The sequence below is a fragment of the Emys orbicularis genome, chromosome 1 (assembly GCF_028017835.1).
Source record: "Emys orbicularis isolate rEmyOrb1 chromosome 1, rEmyOrb1.hap1, whole genome shotgun sequence".
NCBI classification, from domain to species: Eukaryota; Metazoa; Chordata; order Testudines; family Emydidae; genus Emys; species Emys orbicularis.
The window spans coordinates 13,261,555-13,288,562 of record NC_088683.1 but is presented as its reverse complement, the minus strand read 5'-3'; the positions used below and the strand labels follow the sequence as shown (position 1 = coordinate 13,288,562).

Here is a 27,008-nt window from a genome sequence, read left to right as displayed (position 1 = left end):
GGAGATACCGTAATCTACACCTGCATCTTTGTCTATATATTCAGATGTGTTTGCTGCTTTAAATGAAGCAGATGGACTTGCAAAGCAGAGCCTCCTGAATGGTTATTTAACATGCAGTAAAAGATGCTGCAAGTGCAAGAATCAGAATAAAAAGCTAATTGTGTGAGATGAGGACTGAACTGAATTGGCTGGCAGCTGTAGGAAATGCTGCCATCTCTAGCGAATAGGCTGATATTGCACAAGGGGAAACATTCTTTAGCCCTGAAGAACAAAATTAAACCCTCAGTCATTTTGTCTTTAGCAGCTAAGCTTTGATTGTCCCCAAAAGCTTCCATTGCAAGTAGTATCTTCTGTACTTCCTAGAACCACAAATTGACAGAGGTAGGATCCTGCACAAGCCATTCATCACCTAAGTAGTCCCACTGAAGTCAATGCGTCTAAGGATGGACAGGGTCAGACCCAAGGCAGGACTATACCTACTGATATAGGTGGGCTTGGAGGGCCAGATCCTTTGCTGGTGTAAATCGGCCTATTTCCATTGACCTCAGTGGAGTTATTTGAATTTACACAATCTGGGAATTTGGCCCTAGAATGGCACACATTTGCTAGGATAACAAAGGAAACCAACAGCAGGTGTACATGGTATGCATGCCTATCACATGAATGGGTCAAATATTTGTGACTGTTAAAGCCATGGGAAGATATTTCTTCCTCTTCAGTAACTGGTCTGACATTATATATATTTGTATGTATGCAGTGCTTAAAAAATAAACATACCCCAGGGAAAGTGCTGTGGAGTGTTTCCAGCTGGTCACAGGATTAGTTAGACCATACCTTCACAAGATTCATTTAAATGCTGCCCTGTTTCATACTTCCTGTTTATAAAGACAAAATCACTACTGCCAGCAACTATTCATTTTCACAGTAGCTGCATGTAAAGCGGGAGCATGTTGATTTAACTCCATGCATGCCACACCCTGAAAAGGTAGACAATGAGCCAAGTGATACAACGTGCTTTGGTAGAATGTACATTCTATTTCTCAAAGCACTGAGAGTTTGATCATGTAACGCATCTCCCACTGAAATCAGTCAACCCCTTACCAGAGTGCTCAGCACCCAGGAAGGCTGGCATCATTTTATGATGGTTTCCCATTGCACACTGTCTTATGTGGGTTTGTTTTTTCAATTACCAGTTCTTCAAGGCAGAGCATGTCTTTAATGTTGTGTATTGCACAGCACAGAGCAACACAATTCCCTGTGCCATGATGATAACACATAGCACACTCAGTAGGCGCCATTAAAAAAGGGTGCTTATTACAGCATGGTGGTATTTATAGTCTTCTCTGTACTTAGAATGGGAAAGGCCATTGTAAGATTGACTCCAACAGGTGGGGAATGTCCAGCTTTGAAAGGTGCCCACTGTATATAGCGTTTTTCATGTTCACGGGACACTGCAAACATCGGGCTATCCTCTGACCCAGAATATATGCCCAAGAATGGGAGGAAGAATCCCCCTTACGATCCTATCCAGGTCCAGGAACATGGGAGTTAGCAGGACTATTTACTAGCTAACAAGGGGGAGGGATAGCTCAGTGGTTTGAGTATTGGCTTGCTTAAACCCCAGGATATGAGTTCAATCCTTGAGGGGGCCAATTAGGGTTCTGGGGCAAAATCAGTACTTGGTCCTGTTAGTGAAAGCAGGGGGCTGGACTTAATGACTTTCAGGGTCCCTTCCAGTTCTATGAAATAGGTATATCTCCATATATTTATTTATTTACTCCCGCCCTGGAGCATGGCAACAGGGAGAGGAGGGAAACTGGCTGGCCAGAGAAGCTGAGCTGGCAGGGTTGGAAGAATAATTTACTGCTGATACAGGCCAGCAGCAAATCACTATCCTTCAGGATCAAGAAAGAAGCAAGGGAGAAATTGTGACTCCCAGGGTATCTCTGAGGCACAGTGCTTCCTGGTATGATGCAGTTTATGCACCAACACTCGTTTAAGACTTTGCCTAAATTCATCATCTAAGTTATTGTTTTATTAATGTTTACAACAGGATTTTGGGTCAGTAATTAATATCCAAGTTCTGCATATGCACAGGCTACAGTCCTGCTCACCTCCTGAAAGGTACTCGGCACCCTAAATTCTTGAGGACCACAGTGGGGGTTGATGTCACTGGCTGTCCCGCGAAGCCTGGTAGAATCAGACATTGAGGTCAAAGGATTTTTCTAAGACTCCAGAGGAAGTTTGTATCAGAGCCAGGGCAAGGGCAGGAACCCAGCCTGGCATAATTCTCCGTGGCGTTCTAACACCACTAGACCAGGGCATCCACTCAGATTCGTGCAGGCTCAAGTGACAGGGCTGTCCCTAATGTAATTGCACTATCAAAACCATATGCAATGGCCATATGCAAAGAACTGAAACTGAAGCTTAGCTCCAGTCCTGCTATTGATTCCCTGCAGACAGACCCTTGCATCCGTGCAGGACCCCATTTATATAATGGGGCACCGTACTAGCCTCAGGGTCTTCCAATTGCAGTATTAGGACACTTGTCTGTATCCAGTTTGGAAGTAGGAACTGTGTCTTTCTAAAGCTTCTGTGGACTGTTGGCACATTTGGGGCATACTACAAGAATTATTATTCGCTTAAACCTTCGCAATAATTGTTTAAGTACTGCCCCATCAATAGAACTATTCACTTGCTTAAGTGCTTTGCTGGATCAGGGCCAACGTGCTCAGCACATTGCAGGATCAAGCTCTCTATTGGACTATTCCCATACATAAAGTTGCTCACATGGGCAAGTGCCTCTCAGACTGGCAGGCAGTGTGGCCTAGTGAGCAATGCACTGGACTGAGACTCAAAAGCCCTGGGCTCTATTCGCAGCTCTGTCACTCTGCTGGCTGGCCTTGGGCAAGTCACCTCACTGCTCCTTGCCTCAGTTTCCCCATTTCTGAAAGGGGGATAATGAAACTGATCTCCTTTGTAATGCACTTTGAGATCTGCTGATGAAAAATGTTATGTGTGAGTTAGGGATTGTTTATTATTATGTTTTTGAACAGAGATTATACAAATCTGGGCAGTGGGAGCTCGGTAGGGGGTCAACGGAAAAAAAGTGGAAAGGAAATACCGGTGAAATAAGTTGCTTGCTTCAGAAATCCAACATTGTATTGTACCCTTCTTTCCTTCCCCTTTCTCCTCCCCCTCCTTCTTCATGGTATTTTTCCTTTCCATGCCTAATTCTAGTCTTTTATTGTGTTTCTAGGAAAACCTCTTTTTTGTAATGGAATATCTAAATGGAGGAGACTTAATGTTTCATATCCAAAGCTGTCACAAGTTTGACACCGCCAGAGCAACGTAAGATGGTTTAATTGCCTTTTACTTTATAGGTCACATACTTAGTGTAATAGGGAGGCAGCGTGACCTAATGGATAAAGCATGGGGACTCAGGAGACGGGTTTTGTTTCTGGCTCTGCCAATGGCCTGCTGTGTTAGCTTGGGCAAGCCAGTTCTCTTCTCTGTGCCTCTGTTTCCTCATCTGTAAAATAGGAGTAATGATACTGAATCTCCTTTGTAAAGCTTTTGGACCTATAGGTGAAAATGACTATATTAGGGCTTGGTATGATTACTGTCATCTGGCCTCAGCCACTGACTTTGGGCATGTCATTTCCTCTCCCTGTGCCTCTGTTTCCCCTCCCACCATTTCTCTATCTTGTCAATGTAGCTTGTAAACTCTTCAGGACAGAGACTTTATCTTATACTGCGTATGTACAGCACCTAGCACCATGCAGCCCCAATCGCAGTTGAGGGGTCTAGGTACAACCATAACAAAAGCACAAAGTGTACTTTCCATTTCAAGATCTTCCAGTCATGCGTAGCCTTTCAATCAGCTGATTTTTCCAGTCATGGATCAGCGGACCCAGTCTGGCTGCTGAAGTAGGTACCTGGGCCTTTTCATACAAAATCTGAATCATTCAATAAAGAACTAAGATGGTAGGGTTACATTGATCCACATCTCCAGGTAATCTACAGAGAAGAAGACTGTAAGACAATAGCAGAGCTTTTGACAATACACCAGGGCCCTGATTCTGTGCCTTGTTTTGGCCCCTCTGTTTGGCTCCAGCCACAAAAGGGCACAGAACAGCTGCTGGGGATTTATCCAGAAAGGAGGGGTTCCCTTGGCTCTGCAGGGGTGGCATAAGCCACCTTCCTTCCCTGTCTCTGGCAAGACACATCTTGGGGCAGGACGAGAATTGCGGGAGGACAGTGCCATTGCTGGAACACTCTGGGCCGTGCAGCAGCCCATAGGTGGCTGTTGAAAATTAGAGCAGCCCCTGGGCTGCCCTAAATTGCACTGGGATCTGGGTAAGCCCCGGTTAGACCACAATTTTGAGAGCACAAAGGTGGCTTAAAGCTTCCCCTCCCCCCCCCTCCACCCCCGATTGTGCCGCACTTTGAATTTCAGATCTGGGACCTGGTTCCGATCTCACTGCCACTGATGGAAATCAGGAGTAAAACCCCTGAAGTTAGTGGAGTTACAGCTGTGTAAAACTGGAGTAAACGAGAGGCTAATCAGGCCTCTGATGCTCAGTGTCAAATGGCTGGGGACATCTTCTGGCCTTGTACGCATGTGGGCAGCTCACACTGAGCCATGTTCAGCCCTGATGTAAATGAACAAACTCCCACTGTAGGGGAAATAAAATAGCCAGGATTTCCCAGTTTGATTGCTGAAAGTCTTTGCAGGCAGGAGAAGACTCTCTCCAAACTCTTAGGGTGTGTCTACACTACAGTTGGGGGGTGTAATTTCCAGCTCAGGTAGACATACATGCCCTAGCCTAAAAACTGGATGGGGATGGAGATGGGGATGTACTCTGGGCAGCTAGACTCTCCCACCTCCTGAACTGCTCCAGCTACTCTGCTCCTTTTACACTGTTGCTCAATCAAATTTAGCATGTGTACATCTACCTGAGCTGGGAGTTACACCTCTAGTTGCAGTGTAGATGTACCCTTAGAAAAAGCCATTGAGCAAAAGGACTACAAAAGAATCCCATAATCTTCAGCCATTCCCAGAAGTTGAAGCTCTTTAGCTTTAGGATGACTGTGTAAGCCACATGCCCCTTTATGCAGAGATCCTGAGACCACCTACTTTGGACAAAAATAGTGTTTTACAAAAGAAAAGGGAGTCTCTTGTTTTCGTCACCGAGCAGCAAAAAAGCGGGACGGGGACATGAATCCTGTCAAATCGAATGGCAAAAAGGTAAATTTATATAAAAAGTAAATACGCCAAGGGAGAATTAAAAATGTATTTAGCCACGATTGAAATAGAGGAATTGAAATAAATAAAAGTTTTTTCTAAGTCCTTATGCCAGCAAAAGATATTGTAAAAGTCAATATTGAAACACCTTAGAAATTAATTTCTATTTAAATAACAGAGCCTAATTTAAATAAAAGTTTGATTTGTTGGGTTTTTAAAAAAAAAAAAAAACCCTGAATGTTGAGGACTGTGCCCCCAGCCTAGGACATTCAAGGTCTGATGAGAGGATGCAGTCGAATCCAGTGGAAATATGGTCCTAGGGTTACATTCACCTCTGGGCAGAGGAGTCCTATTTTGAGGGCTGAAGTGAAACTTAAGTGGCGTATTGGTCCTACACTGGGCACCCCAATGCAGAAATGTGCTGTGAACAAGGGTCTCTAAAGAAATTTGGTAAAAAATGACTCTACAAAGGACACAAGTAGCCAGATCTGTAGCTGGTGTAAACTGATGTGGGGTAAAATTTCCAAAAGCACCTAAGCGATTTAGGAGCCTAAGTCCCATTTTCAAAAGTGACTTAGGCATGTAGGGGGCAGATTTTCAAAGATGCCTAAAGATGCACACTAGGCACGTAAGAGGATTTTAAAAAGTGCTTAAGCAGGTAAGGGGCCAACTCTCATTTATTTCCCAAGTGATTTAAATGGCAATTAGAACCAAACCCTTTAGAATATCCCGCTTGGAACCTATCAGCATCTTTAAGTGCCTAAATAATCTGTCCCTTAGAAGCCAGAATCAAAAATCAATGGAACTTGGGCTCTTAAGTGCCTAAGTCATGTTTGAAAAAGGGAGTTGGGGTCCTAAAATCACTCGGCTGCTTTTGAAGATGTTGCTTGTACTCCTTTGACTGCACTGGAGTGATGCCAATTTACACCAGCTGCGGATCTGGCCCCAAATGGAGAATTATTGTGGGGAGACATCAGTTCTGATGCGTGGTCTTTTTTTTTCCAGGTTCTATGCTGCTGAAATCATTTGTGGTCTGCAATTTCTTCATTCTAAGGGAATAATATACAGGTAGTTTTACACTTTGGAATTTAATATACGGCACAGTAAGACTTTTTCTTCAACATATTGATTTTACCTGCTAGTTTGTACTTCGTTCTTCTTACTAATATTGAATTTACAACCCACTTTGTTTTTCATCCCATTCGCCTATTTTATTTTGGGAAAGAGAGCTTGGAAAAGAGTCAGTCTTATGCACCCTTTTGGGGATCCCATCCTACTTCCATTGAGGTCAATGCCCATTGTGTATTCCAAAGCCAGTTTGAGATGTTATTGACATTTACAAAGTGCCTTGCACTGAAAGATCCCAAAGACATGATTGCAAAACATGGGCCCACTCCCTCCATTACATGTCCATTCAGAACTCCCACTGACTTCGTTAGGAGTTTTGAGTGCACCAGGAATGCATGCTTAGACCTTATATATGGAAGGGTCACTTTGCCCTGCCACTGCAATGTAGCCACTTCTAGATTGGAAGACAGCAGCTTATATTAAAAGGGGGGGAAATTACAGTACTACTGAACTGTTCCAATAGAACTGCAAAGGGATTTTAAATAAACAAAATGTTCTTACCTACTAGGAATTTATCCAGGTCACCAAAGTTAACAATGATCCTAGTTGATGGGAAAATGACATGGGATCTTTAATGACCCAAAGTAGCTCAAAAGATAGCAACTCCACTAAAGCAAGGCTCCCTAACCCCATTGGTTCAGTACTGAATCAGATGGAAGTGCCCCCTAATTAATCACCAATGCCACACCTTCTAAATTAAGGGGAATTGTCTCCCCTTAATTTGCATCTATAACTCCAAGTGTAGCTAAATGGAATTACATCCTTGCAGAGAAAAAATATCATTCAGCCTTCTTTTTACTGTGTCAATAGGGTTTTCACATCCTTCGTGTATAATATGGACAGTGTTGCATATGGGAAAGTTTTTCAGAAGGATACTACAATGCTAAATATGGACTGAGCTCAGTTTTATTTAATATAGGGATGTGTTGGAGCAAGGTGAGAGTTGCCCCTCTATGCTGAAAACTCATTCAGAAGAAATGAGGAAATGAATAGAATTGTTCAGGAATTTTTCCTCAAAATTCAATTAAAAAAAAAATATATTGATCACCCTATAAGCTGGTTGGAAAACCAGCAAAAATCAGATGGAAGATATTCAGGAGAACAACATTTAAAATTTCTGCACAAAAATTATATTGAAAAATTGAAAATCTTCTAACTTTTAACCAGCTCTTGATATAGGGAATTGGCTTCTGGGAAAGGGGATGTTCAGCTGCCTGCTGTTAGCTAATGTAGAGATTTTGAAGCCCTACCACTTTAGCTGATGATGTTACATTTTCTGTATAAGTGTTGCCTCCACAATGGTAGAATATCAGGGTTGGAAGGGACCTCAGGAGATCATCTAATCCAACCCCCTGCTCAAAGCAGGACCAATCCCCAGATAGATATTTTTACCCCAGTTCCCTAAATGGCCCCCTCAAGGATTGAGCTCACAACGCTGGGTTTAGCAGGCCAATGCTCAAACCACTGAGCTATCCCTCCCCCCCCCCATGACCAACATGATAGTCTGAGCCCTGGTCTACACTGGGGGGGCGGGGATCGATCTAAGTTACGCAACTTCAGCTACGTGAATAATGTAGCTGAAGTTGACATACTTAGATCGACTTACCATGGTGTCTTCACCGCGGTGAGTCGACTGCTGCCACTCCCCCGTCGACTCTGCCTGCGCCTCTCACGGCACTGGAGTACAGGAGTCGACGGGAGAGCGCTCAGGGGTCGATTTAGCACGTCTAGACTAGACACGATAAATCAATCCCCACTGGATCGCTCGCTGCCCACCAATCCGGGTGGGTAGTGTAGAAATACCCTTAGATGTCACTAGAGGAAGCACTACCGACAATATTTCAGCATGTAAACAGCACAGCCTGCTGTGATTAGAGCTGACTGGGGACTTTTCGACAAAACTTTCTGTTGTTGTTGTTGGAAAATGCCAATTTGTTAAGACCGACATGTTGACAAAACATTCGTCAGGCAGGTTTCTGAGGATGAAATTGCTGGTCAAAATGAGAGAGAACCACGCTAGGACAGACAGTAGTCAGGACACCCAACTGGGATGTGGGAGACCTAGTTTGAAACCCCCACTCCTCCTGACAGGGACTAATGATTTGAACTTGGGTCTCTTACAACCCTAGTGAGTGCCCTGATCACCAGGGTATTCGCTAGCTAATTGGCAGTCAACTGAGATCTTTCTGTTTCGTTTTGTTTTCACACAAAAAACCCTGCCAGACATCATGGGCTTGTTCCACATTGGAACCTCAAAATGTTTCGCAAAATGGAATTCTTCTTTTCCATCAGTTCTATTCAGGAGATATGTACGAATTTTGAAGGTGTCGTTGGGTGTTTTCGGAATTATTTTTCAAAAGTAGTCTAATGAATAAGTTATTTATTCATTTTTTAATCTGAATTTATGTCATTATTATTAAGAATGTCTGGGGCCCTCTTAATTTCCAAGATCTGACACATTTTAAGGAAATATTGGGATGCAAACACCAAGGACACAAAACTGGATTTACAATGGACAAACTATGGGCCTAATTCTCAACGACACAAAGGCTACTGCACACCACTCTAGCAGTGTAAAAGGGCCTTTAAATGCCACTTCACATTCTGAGAGCAGTGCAAACTGCCTCAGGCCCAGCCTGTTTACTGACAGATGTAATGGGTCTGATTCTCTTTTACATTAAGGTCACTTTACAGTGACTTTATATTTATACCCTTTTAAAAGTCCCTTTACATGACTCAGGCCTTGTCTACACTGCCACTTACAGCACTGAAACTTTCTTCGCTCAGGGGTGTGAAAAAATACCCCCCTGAGCGATGCAAGTTTCAGCGCTGTAAAGTGGCAGTGTAGATAGTGCTCCAGCGCTGGGAGCTACTCCCCTTGTGGAGGTGGTTTTATTACTCTCTCCCAGCGCTGGAGCCGTGACTACACGGCCACAGCAGCACTTTAACCTTGGTTCGTAAAGTGGCCTCAGGCTAAATGAGGATCAGACCCAACACCAGGGTTTCATTAATGTAAACTAACCTTGCCAGCAATCAGTAAATACTTGAGCTGGTTGGAAAACAAATTTTCTGTCCTGTGAAAAATTGTGAGCTTTGGGGGGGAAAATTGTTCAAAATTGGGACGGGACCAAAAGCCAAACTTTTAAATTTTTCATTGTTTCATTTTGTTTCAACGAATTTGAAACACTTTGTTTTGATTTTGACCCTTTGCATTTATTTATTTTTATAAAGTCACGTTTCAAAATGAAAAACCAAAGCTTTTCCTTCAGAAACTATCAAGAGGAGAGGATTCAACATTTTCTAAATGTTTTCCCCCATTTTTTCTAAACAAAATTGAATCAAACTTGATGTAATTTAACACAAAAAAAAGTCGGTTTTGTGTAAACAGTGTTTTCTGATGGAGAAGAGTTACGATGAAAGTTTTTTTGCCCAGCTCTAGTAAATATCCAGGGCCTGATTCTCTACTCCTTTGCACCTTGTGTAGCCAAATACCCCTCTGCCAAATGGATGTCAAATCCTATCAGTCTGATTTGCCTTCTCTTAGCACAGTTGTAAATGACTAGACAAGGTATGGGGAATCAGGCTGCCAGTTTTGTGTGTATATAACAAACAGGGATTACATTTAATTCCTAAATAAAAGGGCATGGGAACAATGGGGAGGGGAAAGGGCTATTAAAATCAGTCTTGTGGCTCACGTTCCCTATGACGACAATAGCTGGCCTTCGGAGTAATGACTGAACGTGTGGGAACTAGACTGAACTAGTTCTTTACAGGCCAATTGACCTTCCAGTGCTCTGGTAAAAATTAGTTGTTAAATTATCACCTTATAAAATGAGGACGCAAGCAGATCTTTGAAAGAAAATTAGAAAATTCTCAGAAGCAACAATGTTTACTGAAACCAAAATCAGTTTATTTCAAGGTTAGTCATGAAGTTTAAACATGGTAACAGAAATTACAATTGAATGACTTGTTTACAAACAACTTGCTCATTAAAACAAAAGATTTGACTCACATAATTCTTCTTATTCATTATTAGTATTCATGTGGGAGCAGTTTATATAATCTCTATTGACCAATGACGGTGATTACTTCAATACGAGAGCAATATCACTGGCATTAAGCTAAGAAGATGCTATCCGGCATCTGAACGTGTCTTATTTTTATTCCAGCCCTTTGGTGCTTTTGAGAATTTTACTGAAAGTTCTTAGTAGAGCTGGATGAAAAACATGGGGGAGGAGGATGTGAGTTTGCAGAATATCAATAGTTTTTGGCAGAAATTTCAATACCAAAAAATGTTGGCCAAAAAGCAAAATATTTTTGCTGAAATACAAAATATTTTGATTTGGAAATGCTGCCCTGATGACTCATGTGAGTTGTAGTTCAGGTAGCACATGCTGCCATTCTCCTCTACAGGCATTTTCCCGGATCTGACTACATCTCCCCTCTGAATTTTAATAAACAGCCTGGGTTTTAATTGGCTGAAGCATGATCAACGTTTGTCCCTTGAGCCAATAAAACTGTGGCTGATCAATAATGGAGGTGGGGGCAAGTGATACTGTTCTTTGTTTCCATCTGTCAGACAAAACAACATCACAGAATGGGATTAATCTCTTTTGTGTAACAGAAATAAAGTCAGTGACGTTGGGAATGATGACAACATGAATATCTGCCGCTTGGAGAGTGAACGCAACTGTTGCCTCTATATTTCTTGTTGATCAATGTCTCGCCTTTTATCCTGGCAGCAGGAGACTATTATCCTGTGACAATGTTTTCTTCTCTTGATATTATGGTCCCTATTTTTAAACATAGGTGCTTTGTCTGGGATTTTCAATGGCGCCTCAACTGAATGGGATTTGAATGCTTAACTCCCTTTTCTTTCCTTCAATAAATCCCAGTCTTTAATAGGAGTCCAAGGAGGCTCATGTTTGACTACTCAGAGAGAGTGCTCTAAATTTTCAAAAGCAACTAAGACCATGTCTACACTAACACTTATGTCGGAAAAATTGATGTCACTCAGGGGTGTGAAAAAAACACATCCCTGAGTGACATCAATGTTGCCGGCATAAGTGGTAGTGTGCACAAATGCTATGTTGGCAGGAGAGCTTCTCCCACTGATATAGCTACCACCACTTGCTGGGGGTGGTTTAATTATGTTGATGGGAGAGCTCTCTCCCGTCAGCATCGAGCAGCTACACGAGAAACCTTACAGTGGCACAGCTGAATTGGTACAGGTGTGCCGCTGTACGGTCTCTAGTGTAGACATAGCCTAAGTAACTTTGGTTGCCTTTATTTTTGGGCTGCTCAATTTGAAACATGTTCTGATTTTCAGAAGGCTCTGAGTAGCCACCCATTGGAAGTCAGGCCCCTTTCAAGGTGCCTCAGATGGGGTGCCCAAAATTACAAGTCACTTCTGTATGCAGTGTTGTTGTAGCTGTGTCGGTCCCATGATATTACGGAGACAAGGTGGGTGAGGTAACATCTTTTATTGGACCAACTTCTGTTGGTGGGAGAGACAAACTTTCATGCTTCTCCAGAGCTCTTCTTCAGGTCTGGGAAATGTACTCGGAGTGTCACAGCTAAGTAGTCAGGTGGAATAGATTGCATAAGTAAGCACATATTTCAAGGGACCATTCAAGGTAAAGTGGCTAAATCACTTACTTAAGGGCCTGCTGGCGCATGTGAGTGCAGAAGAATGTGCTCTTTAGAAAACCACGTTGAAAATTAGTCCCTGTGATTTAATCACTATTTTATCAGCCGTAACTTGAAGTTTAGGTCAGCTCTGGAGACTAACCCAGAAGAAGCCATCGCCCCATTTCTCCTTTCAGGGGTCGTTCCTGTGTGGGCAACTCTTTGTTCTGTGTTGATGTGTGTGATTCATTGGCTGGCTGGCTTTTTATTTCCCCCATACACATTTTTCTCTCCAAGCTCTCGGCTTCCCACAGCAGCCTGCAGAGTCTGCAACCTCAGAGGAGAGCTTTGCAGTAGTGTGTGAAGGACTTATGTAAATACTTCAGCTTCAGCTAGTGCAGCCCGGGGAGGGAAAAGATGATGGATGTTCTACTTATGTTCTGGGGTGCTCCCAGCCATTGCAAAGCCAGCCTGGCTGCAGCATCCCTGCAATTGTTTTTTGGGCTAGCTAGATCAAAGCGAGCTCTGGTATAGCTCCATGTGCTGAAGCACACATGCATCTCTAACTGCAGTGTCGATATACCCGTTGAGGCTAGCACCGGAATTCGATTTTGGGGACAGGACTTGTGTGGAAGTATATTTTGGCCTTTGTCTCAGTCTCCATGAATTCCTAATGTCCCTCCCTGTCCCCAGGAGCAGAGCTGCTTATACTGCTATTTAACATGGATGTGGCAGGGCTGCCAAATGAGAAAGAAGGTGTAAAAAAAACCTCCTCCTTGTACCCTGGCTCCGCAGCCAGGTAAAAACTACAGCCCATGTGCTTCTCTGAGTGCAAGGTGTGCATCTTCCTTGTGTGCCCTGGGGGTCAACGCAGCCCAAAGGGGGCGGGGTGAGGCTGTGTTCTTGCCCCTCCTACACAGGCAATTTCATTCTTGGAGTTGCTGAGCAAGCAGGACAGCTCCATGCTGCTCCCCGTTAATCTCCACAACCCCCTTCCAAGGCATGGTAGGTACAGTAACTATTTATAAGCCCATATGACAGGTGAGGAAATGGGAGTAGAGTAAACAGGGTGAACTCACTGAATTGGCTGTAGAGATTGCTGGGGTCAGGATGGAGACCTTGACCTCCCTCTTGTGTTCTCAAATCACCAAATCTTGCCACTGTCCCATTGCAAGAACATATGTGATGTACTATTATATATGCGCTTACGCCGCTGGATAACATTTCCATAGGAGATGTTTACTTTGCTCATCTCTTGCAGAGATTTGAAGCTGGATAACGTTCTGTTAGACAAGGACGGGCATATCAAAATCGCTGACTTTGGGATGTGTAAGGAGAACATGTTTGAAGATGCAAAGACAAGCACTTTCTGTGGAACCCCTGATTACATTGCTCCCGAGGTAGGTATGACCTGAACTTAGGTCAAATCTGTTCTCGGTCCGACCTGCACGAAGCCCACCAATGTCAATGAGGTTGCGCGGTTGTTACTGAAAGCATAATTTAGCCCAGGGGTTGCATCATTTTCTTTGAGGAAACAGACAATGTTTAATCACTTGCAGGGCTGCATGAAAAGTATATAAAAAGGGGTGGCCAACCTGAGCCAGAGAAGGAGCCAGAATTTACCAATGTACATTGCCAAAGAGACACAGTAATACATCAGCAGCCCCCCATCAGCTCCCCCCACCCTGCTCCCAGCGCCTCCCACCCACCGGCAGCCCTGCCAGTCAGTGCCTCTCCCTCCCTCCCCGCACCTCCTGATCAGCTGTTTTGTGGCATGCAGGAGGCTGGGGGAGAGGAGCGAGGGCACGGCAGGCTCAGGGGAGGGCACGGGAAGGATTGGAGTGGCGGCAGGGCCTGTGGCAGAGCCAGGGGTTGAGCAGTGAGCACCCCCCGGCACATTGGAAAGTTGGCACCTGTAGCTCCAGCCCCGGAGTCGGTGCCTATACAATAGGATGACCAGACAGCAAATGTGAAAAATTGAGACAGGGGATGGGGGGTAATAGGAGCCTATATAAGAAAAAGACCCAAAAATCAGGACTGTCCCTATAAAATCGGGACATCTGGTCATCTACTATAAAAGGAGCCTCATATTAACTTCTGAAGAGCCGCATATGGCTCCGGAGTCACAGGTTGGCCACCCCTGGTATATAAGGTTCTTGCGAATGGTTCCCCTAGTTAGAAACTGGATTTCAGTTTGGCTTGTTGGTCCCTTTATTGCTCCCTGTGAACGTAGGCGCTGACTCCATGGGTGGCTGAATCAAGAAATGAGATTTGATCTGTGATTAAATGAAATTCATTTCAGGCAGTGGCTGTTTATAAAGGCAGGTCATCCAATCAGGCGACAGAAATGCCATGCGACTAAAGTGACCCGTCTCGAAACTCAATAGAAAATCCTGAATAGTTGATTGAATACTCCCTAATTTCAACGGGATTTAAGCCCATGCTTAAAATTAAGCATGGATTGAAAGGGCTTTCCGAAATAGGGATGGACTAACACATGCTTTAGTGCTTCCTGAATCAGGGTCTTTGCTGAGTAGTAGTGTTAACGTGACTGGGCCCTAAATAAGGCACAGTACAAGCTTATGAATCACAACTGTTTTTTCATATAAATATATAGGGACTCTCACTTATACCAGGGTCAATCTGAAGTCAGTGTGCCCAGTTCTCCCTTATAGTCCCAAGGGGGCAGAAACAGCCCCTGGGAAATACCCCAGTATAAGTAGCCACCTTGTCCTATGTATGGTGCACGACATGGGCAGTGAGGGGATATCAGGGGAGTGGTCACTGTGCTTTCACTGTTTTCAGTTGCCTTTGGTTCCTAGATGGGACTGGGGAAAACATAACATTATTTACCCCGAGGCTGCTCTAAAGTGTATTGGGCTGGGATAAAGGGAGACACAAAGGTGGCTTAAAGTCCCCTCTGTTCCTGCACTCCTCCTTGTCCTCTTCTCCTTCACCAGGATGCATCAGCTAATGAGCTGTGTATAGAGACCAGAATCCAGTCTTAGTGTGCCCTGACTGATGTAGCCTTGTACAGGAGTGCCGGAAGCTCTCTAGAAGTGTGTGGGGGGGGGGGGGGCCACCGGTGCCCAAACCACGGCCCTGCCCCCTGCTCCGCCTCTTCCCCTGAGGCCCCACCCCGCTCTGCCTCTTCCCCCTGAGGCCATGCTCCACCCCTTCCTCTGAGGCCCCACCCTCACTCCGCCCCTTCCCCTGAGGCCCTGTCCTTATTCCATCTCTTCTCCCCAGGCCCTGCCCCCACAATGCCTCTTCCTCCTGCCCTCACCCTGTTCCAGCACGCCTGGCCTTGTGGTTGATCTGAGTGGGTGCAGACTCCAGCTGAAAGCAGACACAGATCTTACTGGGGAGAGACTTTGACTAATTTAGCAGCAAGCCAAATGTTTCTCAGGAAGGAAGAGAACCCAAGAGCCCTCAATGCATCATGCCTGGCATCGCTCTGAAATCCATTTCTTTGCCTTTCAAGATCCCGTTCCCCGAGTTTAGTGTTTTCGTGATGGATATCGGTGCTTGCCAGATGGCTTTTAAAGGCTTTGTTTTCCCCCACGCTGTATTTCGTCAGTCTTTTACTGCACTCCGGGGACCTGATTCTGATCTCAGCGGTAGCCGTGCAATTCAGGAGCCTCTCTGTTGAAGTCATTGGAACGACGCCGGCGGGCATGAGATCACAATCAAGTCCCCGGTGGCTTTTATTCAGCTTCAGCTTTCTTTTAAAAAAATCTTTTTCTGATCCTAAACCAGAGCCACGGTCTCCAAGAGATAATCCATTATCTGCGAATTCACTTAATGCAAGCTGGAGAGGCCAGGAGCTTTTATCTCGGCACCATCATTTACTTTAGAACTTCAGCCAGTGCATAGAAAAACCTTTTCCCTACAAACTGAAAGAGCTGGTGGAGTTGATTAATCATCTTTCAAGCCAAGTAACAGACTTTTTCCAGCATTTCATCACAGCTGCCTATTCCAGTTATTATTATTTGTATTGCGGTAGTGCCTGGAGTTTCTAACTGAGACTGGGGCCACATTGTTCTATGTGCTGTACTTACCTAGTCCTAAAGAGCTTACAAGCTAAGTAGAAAAGACAGATGGAGGGTGGGAAGGGAAACAGACACAAAGGTAAAGTGACATGCCCAAGGTCACATAGCAGGTCAGTAGCAGAGCCAGGAATAGAGCCCAGGTATCCTGACTCCCACACCAGTGCCCTGTTCCCCGGACCACACTGCTTCAGCCATCAGCGGCTCTGTCTGCACTTACAAGAATAATTGTCTTCTGTGGTGTTAATCATCTCCACAGTTAGCTGTTTATAGCTACAGCAACTCTAGCATACGGGGTCAGATTGTAATCAGCCCCTGTGCTGAAGAGCATAGGGGAGGAGCCGCAATGAACTTCCCCTCCATTTCTTGAGCCCCTTAATATGGGCAAGTTACAGTGGGCAGTAGCTGTCTGAAAAACGGTGGAAAGGGGAGAGGTGAGGGCTGGACTAGGGCCCTAGAGGGAACCCCCTGAAAGGTGATGTCGTTTCCTCAGAGACCCCAGGAAGAATTCTGGCTGACTCTCCCAGAGTTCCTTGCAGGGGGCAGCTCCGGGATGGCCACTGCAGACTGAATGTAGCCCATGTATATCGGTGCAATTGCATTTGAGGCTCAACCCAGCAATCTGACTCCCACTTCTGGCATTGGAATGCTGTCATGTTGCCCTATCTCACTGGCCTCAATGGGAGATTTACCTTCGTAAAGTCTACAGGATAGAGCCCTTACAATTCAAACAATGAATGCCGGCAAGCCCACACCTGTGTCTTTTGCCACCTGCCAAATTGCTCACACTCAAGGGCATTCTAACTTGGCCTTGCTCACTCACAACTGGGCATGGGGTTATATTCTTCTTGCTCTGGCTCATCTCGAGAAAAGGGTCATTTCTGGGCTCCATGCAATCACCCAGATTCTGGCTACAGGGGAGTTACTCCAGATGTAAATGAGAGCAGATCTGGACCAATCACAGTAGGTTTGCTGGGCCAAATTCTGCTCTCAGTTCCATCGTTGTAAACTCATTGCCTTCAATATGGCCATGTGATTGCCAGTAACATGAAGCTTAGTTTATGCACTATTAGTAGCTGAGTGAAATTCCCTCTGTGCTGTCCCATTCCTTTCCTGGGTAACTTAGAGCAGTGGCTCTCAAACTTTTGTACTGGTGATCCCTTTCACACAGCAAGCCTCTGAGTTCAGCCCCCCCTTATAAATTAAAAACACTTTTTAATATATTTAACACCATTATAAATGCTGGAGGCAAAGCAGGGTTTGGGGTGGAGGCTGACAGCTCGCGACCCCCCATGTAATAACCTCGCGATCCCTTGAGGGGTCCCGACCCCCAGTTTGAGAATCCCTGACTTAGAGTGATTTCACCACACCAGAGGATAGCTTGTAAAATTACAACTGGGGTCTAGTGAACACATTAAAGATCCCATGTAGCTGCTTACAGCAAACCTTACAAGACACCGCACTCGACTATTACACGATGATGTTTGCACCTCCGGCTGTGGAAATTGAACACTGTTAGAACAGGGATTTGGGAACCAAGAAGTTTTTGAGTCATCGTTGCAAACAAGCTGTTAGAGGCATTCTCTTCTGTGAATCAAAAATCTATCCAGTACAGCGATAAACCGTGGAGTGAAATGAAACCCTTGTTCATTAAGGTGCAGCTGACAGAGTCTTTATGCATTGGTGTAGGGCTGAAGTACAGATAGTGCATGGATAGGCAACTTTCTGGCCAGTTGCACATTAACGTAATTAGAAAAAGCGTTGTCAGTGGTAAAAGAGAAAATAACAAGAACAAGAAACCTAACAAAACTCTGTAAAAACGACTGGATGATTGTGGACACTTGAGCACATTATTTTATTTTTAAACTTTATTCTGGTGGTTTTGATTTTGATTTCTCAAAATGTCAGATGCTATTGGACCATGTTGAAGACCAGAGGTTTAAACTTGTTCACATAGTGAACCACATCCTAACAACCAGGCCAGACTAGTTTCTCTGACCTATTGCACCACCTTTGCATTGATATTTCCTAACATGGGGGAATCCCCACCCAGCATAGAGCCAGCAGAGTTGCTACCTGTTACTCCTTCCCTGCAGACCCTAGTGCTGGGGGAGGTGGGTGTCAGGATGGGCAAGAGGACTGGCAGAGCACAAAGTCAGCTGGCATATGGTCCTTAGGGAATAACATACTGGTGCATTTTAGAGCAGCCCCATGGCTTCTCTAAACTGGTCCAATTCAAGGGCAAAGACTCAGGCTATTGGAACAGAATAACAAGTTCCCTACTAGCCAACACACACATACATTTTGCTTCACCCACTATTAACTGGATGTAACAGAGAAGTAGGTCCATAATCTATTGGTTACCTCTCCCCCACAAACAATGTGTGATTAGCAGACTGCCACCCCTCCTAATAAAGTTCCTATTCACAATTGCACAACATCCCTGTGGGAATTACAGCAATTACATTACATGCAGCTAGGCTGGCTCCTTCCTTCTTATCTTCAGCTGCTTCCCCAGGCCTCAGGGCTTTTCTTTATAATGAAGAGCATGGATGCCTGTAGAAGAAGCTAGTAACTAGGTGGGGCTAACATCATATGACCTGCTCTCTGTGGGCTACCAGAAAGTGATTCACAGACCACAGTCTGAGGAACACTGGTATAGACTACTAATCAGTTCCAAATTCAGTTCTTTAAAATGCAGCTCTGATTAATGAAATAAGCCCCACAATGCACCTCACAAACTGGGTTTTTCTTTAAACGATGGAACTCACAAGTCTGAATTGATGTTTCTTTTTCTGATGAATTTTGCAAAAGAATCTGGGTCTGGCACTACTTCCCCTGTTGCAGCTCAGCAGTTTAGCTCCGTGTTTGTAAGCAGAAAAACAGCAGGGTTTATAACGTAACTTTAGCACACCTTTAACTGCTAGCCAGGTGTCTATTTTTGCTGCAGCAAACTGCACTAGTCTTCTATTGTTGCAGGAAAGCGAACTGCGTAGTAAAATTATACTTGCTATATACAGCTTTTCAGGCATAGATTTCAGAGGTGGGTACATATTGTTATTATCTCTGTTTTTGGTAACTAAGGAAATTGAGGCACAGATAGATTAAGTGATTTGCCCAGGGTCACACAGTAGCTTGTTGGCAAACCCAGGTCTTCTGACCCACAGGCTGGTTCCCCATCCACTTGATGATGCCGATGATGATGCCAATTAATTGCTTTCTCCAAATCCTTGGTCCAAATCCTCAGCTGCATCCCAGCTCTGGGTGCAACTTGTGGAAAAGACATGGGGCCAAAGGGTCTTTACATCACCTTTCTGTCCCTGATTCCATTAGTGGCCACGGACCAGTTAAAGAAGCCTCAGGGAAGTCCCTGACTTATACCCAGCAGTCTATGGCCCAAAGGGAGGGTTCAGGAAGCCTAGGGTTGCTGTGATTTAGAGCTGCCCTGACCACACACACCCCACACTGGCAACTGTGAGGAAGGGTTCTCCAGTAAGTCTATGCCATCCGGAGGTTGCTGAGGAAAATCGTCCAATGGCTGTTTAAAATAGCATCATGCCTGTTTTGCTCTGCCTAAGCAGCACAAAGCAGCTGTAGAGGGGTCAACTAATGGACACCATCTAGAGAATAGACTATTAATGTCAAATATTTTGTGTCTGCCTTTCTCACTCCCTGCCAATCTCCCTCTGACATAGATTTTGCTGGGACAGAAATACAACACTGCAGTTGACTGGTGGTCCTTTGGTGTCCTTCTGTATGAGATGCTGATTGGCCAGTCTCCTTTCCATGGCCAAGATGAAGAGGAGCTTTTCCAGTCCATCCGCATGGATAATCCATTCTACCCTCGCTGGCTCAATAAGGATGCAAAAGACATCCTAGTGAAGGTAAGAAGACACAGCACTTCCACTGTTACAGGTCAAATACTTTTTGCCAAATGCTAACATCTCTCTTTGATTTTTGCATCTTCTCACTGGTGTGCAGAGAAATGGGCTTGTAACTAGGTGGGGCTAGTTCTCACCTGTATGGTGAGAAATAATCACATAGAATCATAGAATATTAAGCTTGGAAGAGACCTCAGGAGGTCATCTAGTCCAACCCCCTGCTCAAAGCAGGACCAACATCAACTAAATCATCCCAGACAGGGCTTTGTCAAGCCAGGCCTTAAAAACCTCTAAGGATGGAGATTCCACCACCACCCTAAGTAACCCCCTCCAGTGCTTCTCCACCCTCCTAGTGAAAGAGTGTTTCCTAATATCCAACCTAGACCTCCTCCACTGCAACTTGAGACCATTGCTTCTTGTTCTGTCATCTGCCACCACTGAGAACAGCCGAGCTCCATCCTCTTTGGAACCCCCCTTCAGGTAGTTGAAGGCTGCTATCAAATCCTCCCTCACTCTTCTCTTCTGTAGACTAAATAACCCAGTTCCCTCAGCCTCTCCTCATAAGTCATGTGCCCCAGCCCCCTCATCATTTTCGTTGCCCTCCACTGGACTCTCACCAATTTGTCCACATCCCTTCTGTAGTGGGGGGACCAAACCTGGATGCAAGATTATATACAGTGTTTTGTCTGAGGATCTCAGAGCACAATGGGCCTGATCCCAGGCCCCCTGAGTCTTAACGCCTACATTGATCTCCTCATCGTCTTCATCCCCCACCTTGTTCTCTCATGTCTCATATTAGTCTTTCTGGTTTGGACTCGGGGGAAGGACCATGTTATTTATGTGTCAATAAATGCTCCATCAATAATAATAATGGAGAAAAAGGATTCTCTGTTCTATGTATGAACAGCACCTAGGCCAGCAGGACTCAGGCTTCTAGGAACCACCCTAATAAGCATAATAAACAATAATGAAGTACAAACATGCTTGCTCAAACAAAGCACAACGTGTGAGACAGAGCTTATGGAGGCCTGACTAGGTGTCTCTTTGGTGAATACGATGCCATCTTTCTGCACAAGCAGACTGAGCCTTTGTGAGCTTTATTTAATGTAGTATCAGAAATAAAAATCATCCTTATTGCTAAACACTAAACTCCCTTGCTGAGAAAGAGACAATTAGCCTGGTTATTGGCCACTTCCCATTAGCACTGAATTGATATAGTTATACATGTTGCAATATTTAGCTCCATTACCATAAGCACTTAATTTAGCAGAGGGAACTCTGCATAGCTGACTTATAGCTGCGCAATCAATCTCCTTTGGTTTATTTCAACACTGCGGCCAGGTTATGATTTGCTGGCACACAACCGAAGACTCCATTCTTTTCAAATAAGCGTAGCTGGGATGTCCTTCCATCTGATTCTTCAGCGGCTACCTTTGGCCCTAGATCTTATTGCTTCTTAGTTGTTGAGCAGCAGCTGTGTGTTTGCTTGCTAAGGAGCATGCACATAAAAGACATGGTCCTGCCCCAGATAAAAGGCCAGATTTTCAAAAGACCTCAGCACCTACAACTGGGGGGCCAGGTTGCCCGAGGAGCTCAGCAGCCAGCTTCTTGTGTCGAGAACAATGGGAGCTGTTGGGCGCTGAGCACTGTGGAAAATGTGGCCACTAGCGCTGGGCAGGAAATGGTTTTCCTGTCGCGCAAAAGTTTCTGAGACTTAAAAAGAAATTGTCCTGTTCTGTATTGGGACGAGAACAGAGACCTTTGAAAGATTTTCATGAAAACACACACACAGAGACCCATGCCATTGTAGCCAAGGTGGTTAGCTAAGGTGGAGAGACCCGGGTCTGAGTCAGGGAGAGATGGGTCTTGAACTTAGGTTACCAACATCTCAACAGATTCTGTAGTCACTGGTCTTTTTGGATGTTGGGAGGGGACAGTCTTTCTCCCTCTCTCTCTATCCAGAAATTCCATCCTGGACCTAAGCAACCTTTCCCCATGAAACTTTCATTAAACCTGATATGTCCTTGTCTCTCTAATACCTTGGGTCCAGCACGCCTACTACAACACTGCTCACCTACAGAAAGTCTCATTTTTGTCCAATTGGCATTTTCTAGTGAAAACGCATTTTGTCAAAACATCCCTGACCCACTCTACATGCCATTTCATTTAGGGGCCTGCAGGAGAGTTCAACTCTTTTGAAAATCTGTGTCATAGACAACCGTCTTCTTCTAGGGCTAGAAAAGTCTTCTATCTTTTCAGTTGATCATGATAAACAAGGGAACCTGTGGGCGTGGCAGGGATGGTGGAAGCTTCCTAACAGTAGGGGGCCCTGGGCGCCCAAACCGTGGCCCCACCCCTGTGCTGTCCCTTCCCCCTGAGCCCTCTCCCCCGTGCCGCCCCTTCCCCTGAGGCCCCGCCCCCACACCAGCCCTTCCCCCGAGGCCCCGCCCCCACAATGCCCCTTCCCCTGAGGCCCCATCCCTTTCCCCCGTTGCTCATCCTTACGGCCGGTAAAAAGTGAGAGGGCATAGCCCCCGTTGTTCCGGTGCCTCTGGGCCAAGGTGTCGTGGTAAAAGTGCCGACAGAAGGGAAGACAACACACAGGGTGCAAGGAGTGACTTTTAAGTAGCTTTGCCACATCTTAGCAGCCTTTCTGATTCAGAGAGCCCCACAAAATGCAAGACCAGATGACTGGAATGCTTGGTAAAAATGAAGGTGGGCAACACTTTCCTTATGAATAGTCCAGCCGTCAAGGCCTAATTTTTCCAACACTGATGCCTCAGATTTATCTACAAAATATTCATCCTCACACAGGTAATTCACAGAATATCACGGTTGGAAGGGACCTCAGGAGGTATCTAGTCCAACCCCCTGCTCAAAGCAGGACCAATTGTACACACATGTAATTGTGCAGGCATTTGTGCAGGCAAACAGGTGCAGTAATTGTGCATCTAAGCACCTATTTTGTTCACACAATTCACCATTTGCTTGTGCACCAGCATGTTTTGAGGGCACAGCTTAATGGCTGACATTGAAACATTGGCCTCAAATATCAAACTGAAATAATGAGGACAGGACAAGATGATTCAGCTTCCCGCTTGGCATATGGGCCTAGGAATCAGCACCACTTTGCCTGCAAGATTCACGTTTTCACTGAGTAAAGAGGTACCATGGGTGACACGTACCCTGGCTACGTGTGTGCTAGTCAGACGGTGCTATCCACAGAAGAGTAAGGTGCTCTGCTCTCTGCTAACTTCCAGCTTTTCGTGAGAGAACCTGAGAGGCGGCTCGGAGCAAAGGGGAACATCCGCCAGCATGCCTTTTTCCAGGAGATAAACTGGGAGGTTCTAGAAGAGCGGGCGATGGAGCCACCATTCAAACCCAGAGTGGTAAGGACTATTCTTAGGTCCCTCAGATCAAAACGCTTTTCTTACCACATTCTTTTGTTCCTGAACTGTGCGTTCGCCCCAGTGGCATAACCAGCATAGAATATTTGGGTGGGCCCCGACTTCGGGTGGGTGGGCAATTATGAGGGGGCTGGGAGGGCAGCAGGAATGGGGGGCCTGCCTCTCCCCACACCATGCAGCCAGCCTTGCGGGGGGGCAATGGATGGACCCTCTGCCCAGGGGCTCCCCGGGGCCCTGGGCATGCACCAAGCTCTGGGAGGAGATGCTGCTCTCCAGCACGCATGGCTCCCGGCTCTCTTCCAGGTGCCACTCCCCCACGCAGGGGCCCGGCTCCCCCAGGCAGCGGGCCTACCTTTTTTGAAGATCTCCTCTACCGCCACCGGCTGCCCACTTGCTCGCCCTTCTCTCAATGGTGGATTAGCCATTGGGCCAACCCAGGGTCCCGGAAAAATGGGTGCTCCCACATCCCCACCCACTCTGCCTGCCCGGTGCTCCTGCCGGAGATTGGGGTGGGTGCGCAGGGGCTTGCTCCACCAGTGCTCCAGCCGGGGAATGAGCCCGGGGCACGGGGGCTTTTCCTGCTCCACCGGCCAGGCCCCGGCAGGAGCGCCAGGCCGGCAGAGTGGAGCAAGTCCCCGCACCCTGACCCCACTCCCCGGCTGGAGCATTGGGCAGGCGGAGCAGGGCAAGCGCTGGGACCAGAGCAGAGCCCGGGCTGGGGGGTGGGCCTGGATGCTAAGTGGGTGGGCCATGTCCCAGCCAGGCCCACCTGTGGCTATGCCACTGGTTCTCCGTACCAGCACTGAAGCAGGCACCAACAGCCAATCAGAACAGCCTGCCTGGAGAGCACCAGCGGGATTCAGACCAACACTTTCAAATGTAGTCGCCTCTGGTCAGACATACTGGGCAACATTTTCAAGCTCCGGGGTGTAATGTCAGGGACCTCAACCCACATTTAGGCACCTAGGGCCTTGTTTTTAGTTGTGCTGATTTCCCACCTGCAGCACCCATTGACTTCATGTGGAGTTGTGGCAACTCTTCGCTTCTGCAAATCAGTCCCTGATCCCTCCACGTGGATTGACTTTGGACACACAGGGTGGACAATGTTGGCCTTTGGTTAAGTGCCTTAGTATACACTGAAGCACCTAATCATAGACATCCAAATGTGAAAATGCTGAACCTAACTTCTGGTACCCCATGCAGTGCTTAATTTCTGCCCGGGCTTGCCAAGGGCACCTGTAGGCTTGGCAGTTCATAGCCTTGGCACCTCTGGGCTTGCTGCATCAGTTATGAATGTAAAAAAATGGTTTGAGGCCCAGCACCTAATTGCTTGAGCCCCGGCACATCTTTCATTACAAATTAAGCACTGGTCCCATGGGATTTTCCTTCATTAGGACACACAGAATTAAGGTACAAAACCAAATCAAGCCATCAGCTTCTCTGTGAAATCTGGAGAACATTGATGTTGTCAATAATAGCAAGAGCATTTATATAGTACTTACAACACAGCATTTATGTAGAGCCTTTTACCTTCAAAGTCCCTTCCAAACACAGGTTAATTAGCCTTCACAGACTGATACATAAGCATAATTATCCCTGTTTTACAGAAAGAGAAACCAATTTTCTAATATCCCTACATGGTAGAATTCACCGGGGTCACACTGTTGCCCATATAATCTGTACTCCCATTTACAGTACTTAGATAGCACGGTGATAGATAGGTGATTGACACCAAGGTACTGGATACTTTGATACCACACTGATACCAAGGTAACCAATCCCAGGATGATGGATACTTAGGCCTGGTCTACGCTTAAAAATAGATCGAACTAACTACATTGCTCAGGACTGTGAAAAATTTTGCATCCTGAGCACCATAGTTAGGTCGACCTAACCCCTAATGTAGACGTGGCTAGATCAAGGGAAGGATTCTTCTGTTGAGCTAACTACCACCTCTTGGAGTGGTGGATTAACTACATCAACGCAAAAACCCTTCCATCAATGTAAGAAGTGTCTACACTACAGTGCTACAGTGTAGACATGCCCTTAGATACCAAAGATATAGGTGCCTTAAATATACCATTAGATTAGATTTGGATAAATGGTAGATGCTGTGAAATGAAACAACTGATTTTTTCGTTCTTTTCTTCTTCCTTCTTGAAGAAATCCGCAAGTGACTGTAGCAACTTTGACAAGGAGTTTCTCAATGAAAAACCTAGACTGTCGTGTGCAGACAGAGCGCTGATTAACAGCATGGACCAGAATATGTTCAGCAACTTTTCCTTTGTGAACCCTAAAATGGAGAGGATGTTATCCTGAGATCTGCCCTCCCCAGCACCTTCCTTGCTAAAGGAATTCTGTGAATTGATCTGAGTAACACTTCTATCAACTGAAAACCAAGAATGGTTCATTTGGACGAGGACCTGAACAGAAGCACTCACCAGTGAAACCTGATACCGTGTTTGTGGGTTTCCACCTGGTTGTATCCTGTAGCAGATGCCAAACGTACTTCACTAATGACCAACTCTCTTTCTGGTCTCTCTCTCTTTTCTGGATGCTCTTGAATTTGAAGGCTATAGAAAAGGAGTAGGTACAAAATACTGTCACCTTATTCACACACATAGCCGGTGGGACTCCTCGTGTGAGTAAGACAACCGCATTTCGGCCCTAGCGGTGCGTCTCAGATTTGCTACTCCAGTGTCCAGTCCTGACGTTCTTATTGAGGCAAAACTTCCATTGAGTAAAGGGTTGTGTGTTCAAGAATTGGATCTCCTAGAAGGCTACCTTTCCAGGTAGGTCTCTTTTCAGCCCCCACCTGTGCACCTGTAAAATTGTACGTACACCTCTGTGCACTTGGCGAAGACGAACACCGGCCTGCACTCTTTAAAAACGCCTTGATCTAGGCAAGAGTTAGAATTTGCCCTCACAAAATAGCCTTGGGACAGACGGGCTTTACGGGTGCAAATTCCAATCCTTGCATGCACAGAAATGTTAGATTTGCCTAGGTGCGCAGGCAGGGATTTACACTTGCGCAGGCTGGGGACATGTAGACGTGATCTTCAAACCACAGACTAAACATCACGCCCTAGGTCAATGCACTGAGGCTCAGCTCTGAGCTTTATTCATCGCCTCTGCATTGTATGGGCGTGGCTGTGCTTCAACCTGGGGGTGTGATTGGCAGCTCGAGGAGACGTACCCACGCTAGCTCTGCTTGAGCTAGTGCGCTCAACGTAGAGCATGGCTGTGGCACCGCAAGCAGCGCGAGGATCAAGCTGCCCCAAGTTCATGCCTAGCATCTCAGCCATGTACATACTCAGGTAGGCCATCCCCCCTCCAGTCGCTCACAGCACTGCATCTACACTCTGTTGTTAGCCCACCAGCTTCATCAAAGCTAGTGTGGCTGGGTCTCCTTGAGCTGCGAATCACACCCCCAGCTCCAAAGGTAGACGTACCCTATGGGTGTTCGTTCACACAGGACTCTCTAAATCAGGGCTTCTCAGGACAAATTTTTTGGTGGCCTCGGAGTGCGGCCACCAACTCTTGCTGGTGGCCGCTCTCACACTTTTTCCTAAAATGCTTAATTAGCTTTAAGAAAAGCAATTAAATATGCACATATGCAGGTCCATATCGTTATAATTTATTTATTGCTTGCTAGCAAGTCCGTTGT

General features: G+C 45.8%; 1 protein-coding gene across 1 annotated transcript in view; it reads left to right on the top strand.

Annotated features, from left to right (window-relative positions):
• Positions 1 to 25,660, top strand: part of PRKCQ (protein kinase C theta) — a 67,070-nt gene extending 41,410 nt beyond the window's left edge. Inside the window, exons 13-18 of the mRNA XM_065401867.1 lie at positions 3,260 to 3,351; positions 6,254 to 6,316; positions 13,266 to 13,404; positions 19,749 to 19,937; positions 23,195 to 23,323; positions 25,505 to 25,660. Of these exons, the coding sequence (XP_065257939.1) occupies positions 3,260 to 3,351; positions 6,254 to 6,316; positions 13,266 to 13,404; positions 19,749 to 19,937; positions 23,195 to 23,323; positions 25,505 to 25,660 (768 nt within the window). The remainder of the gene's footprint in view (positions 1 to 3,259; positions 3,352 to 6,253; positions 6,317 to 13,265; positions 13,405 to 19,748; positions 19,938 to 23,194; positions 23,324 to 25,504) is intronic.
• The last annotated feature ends 1,348 nt before the right edge of the window (positions 25,661 to 27,008 follow it).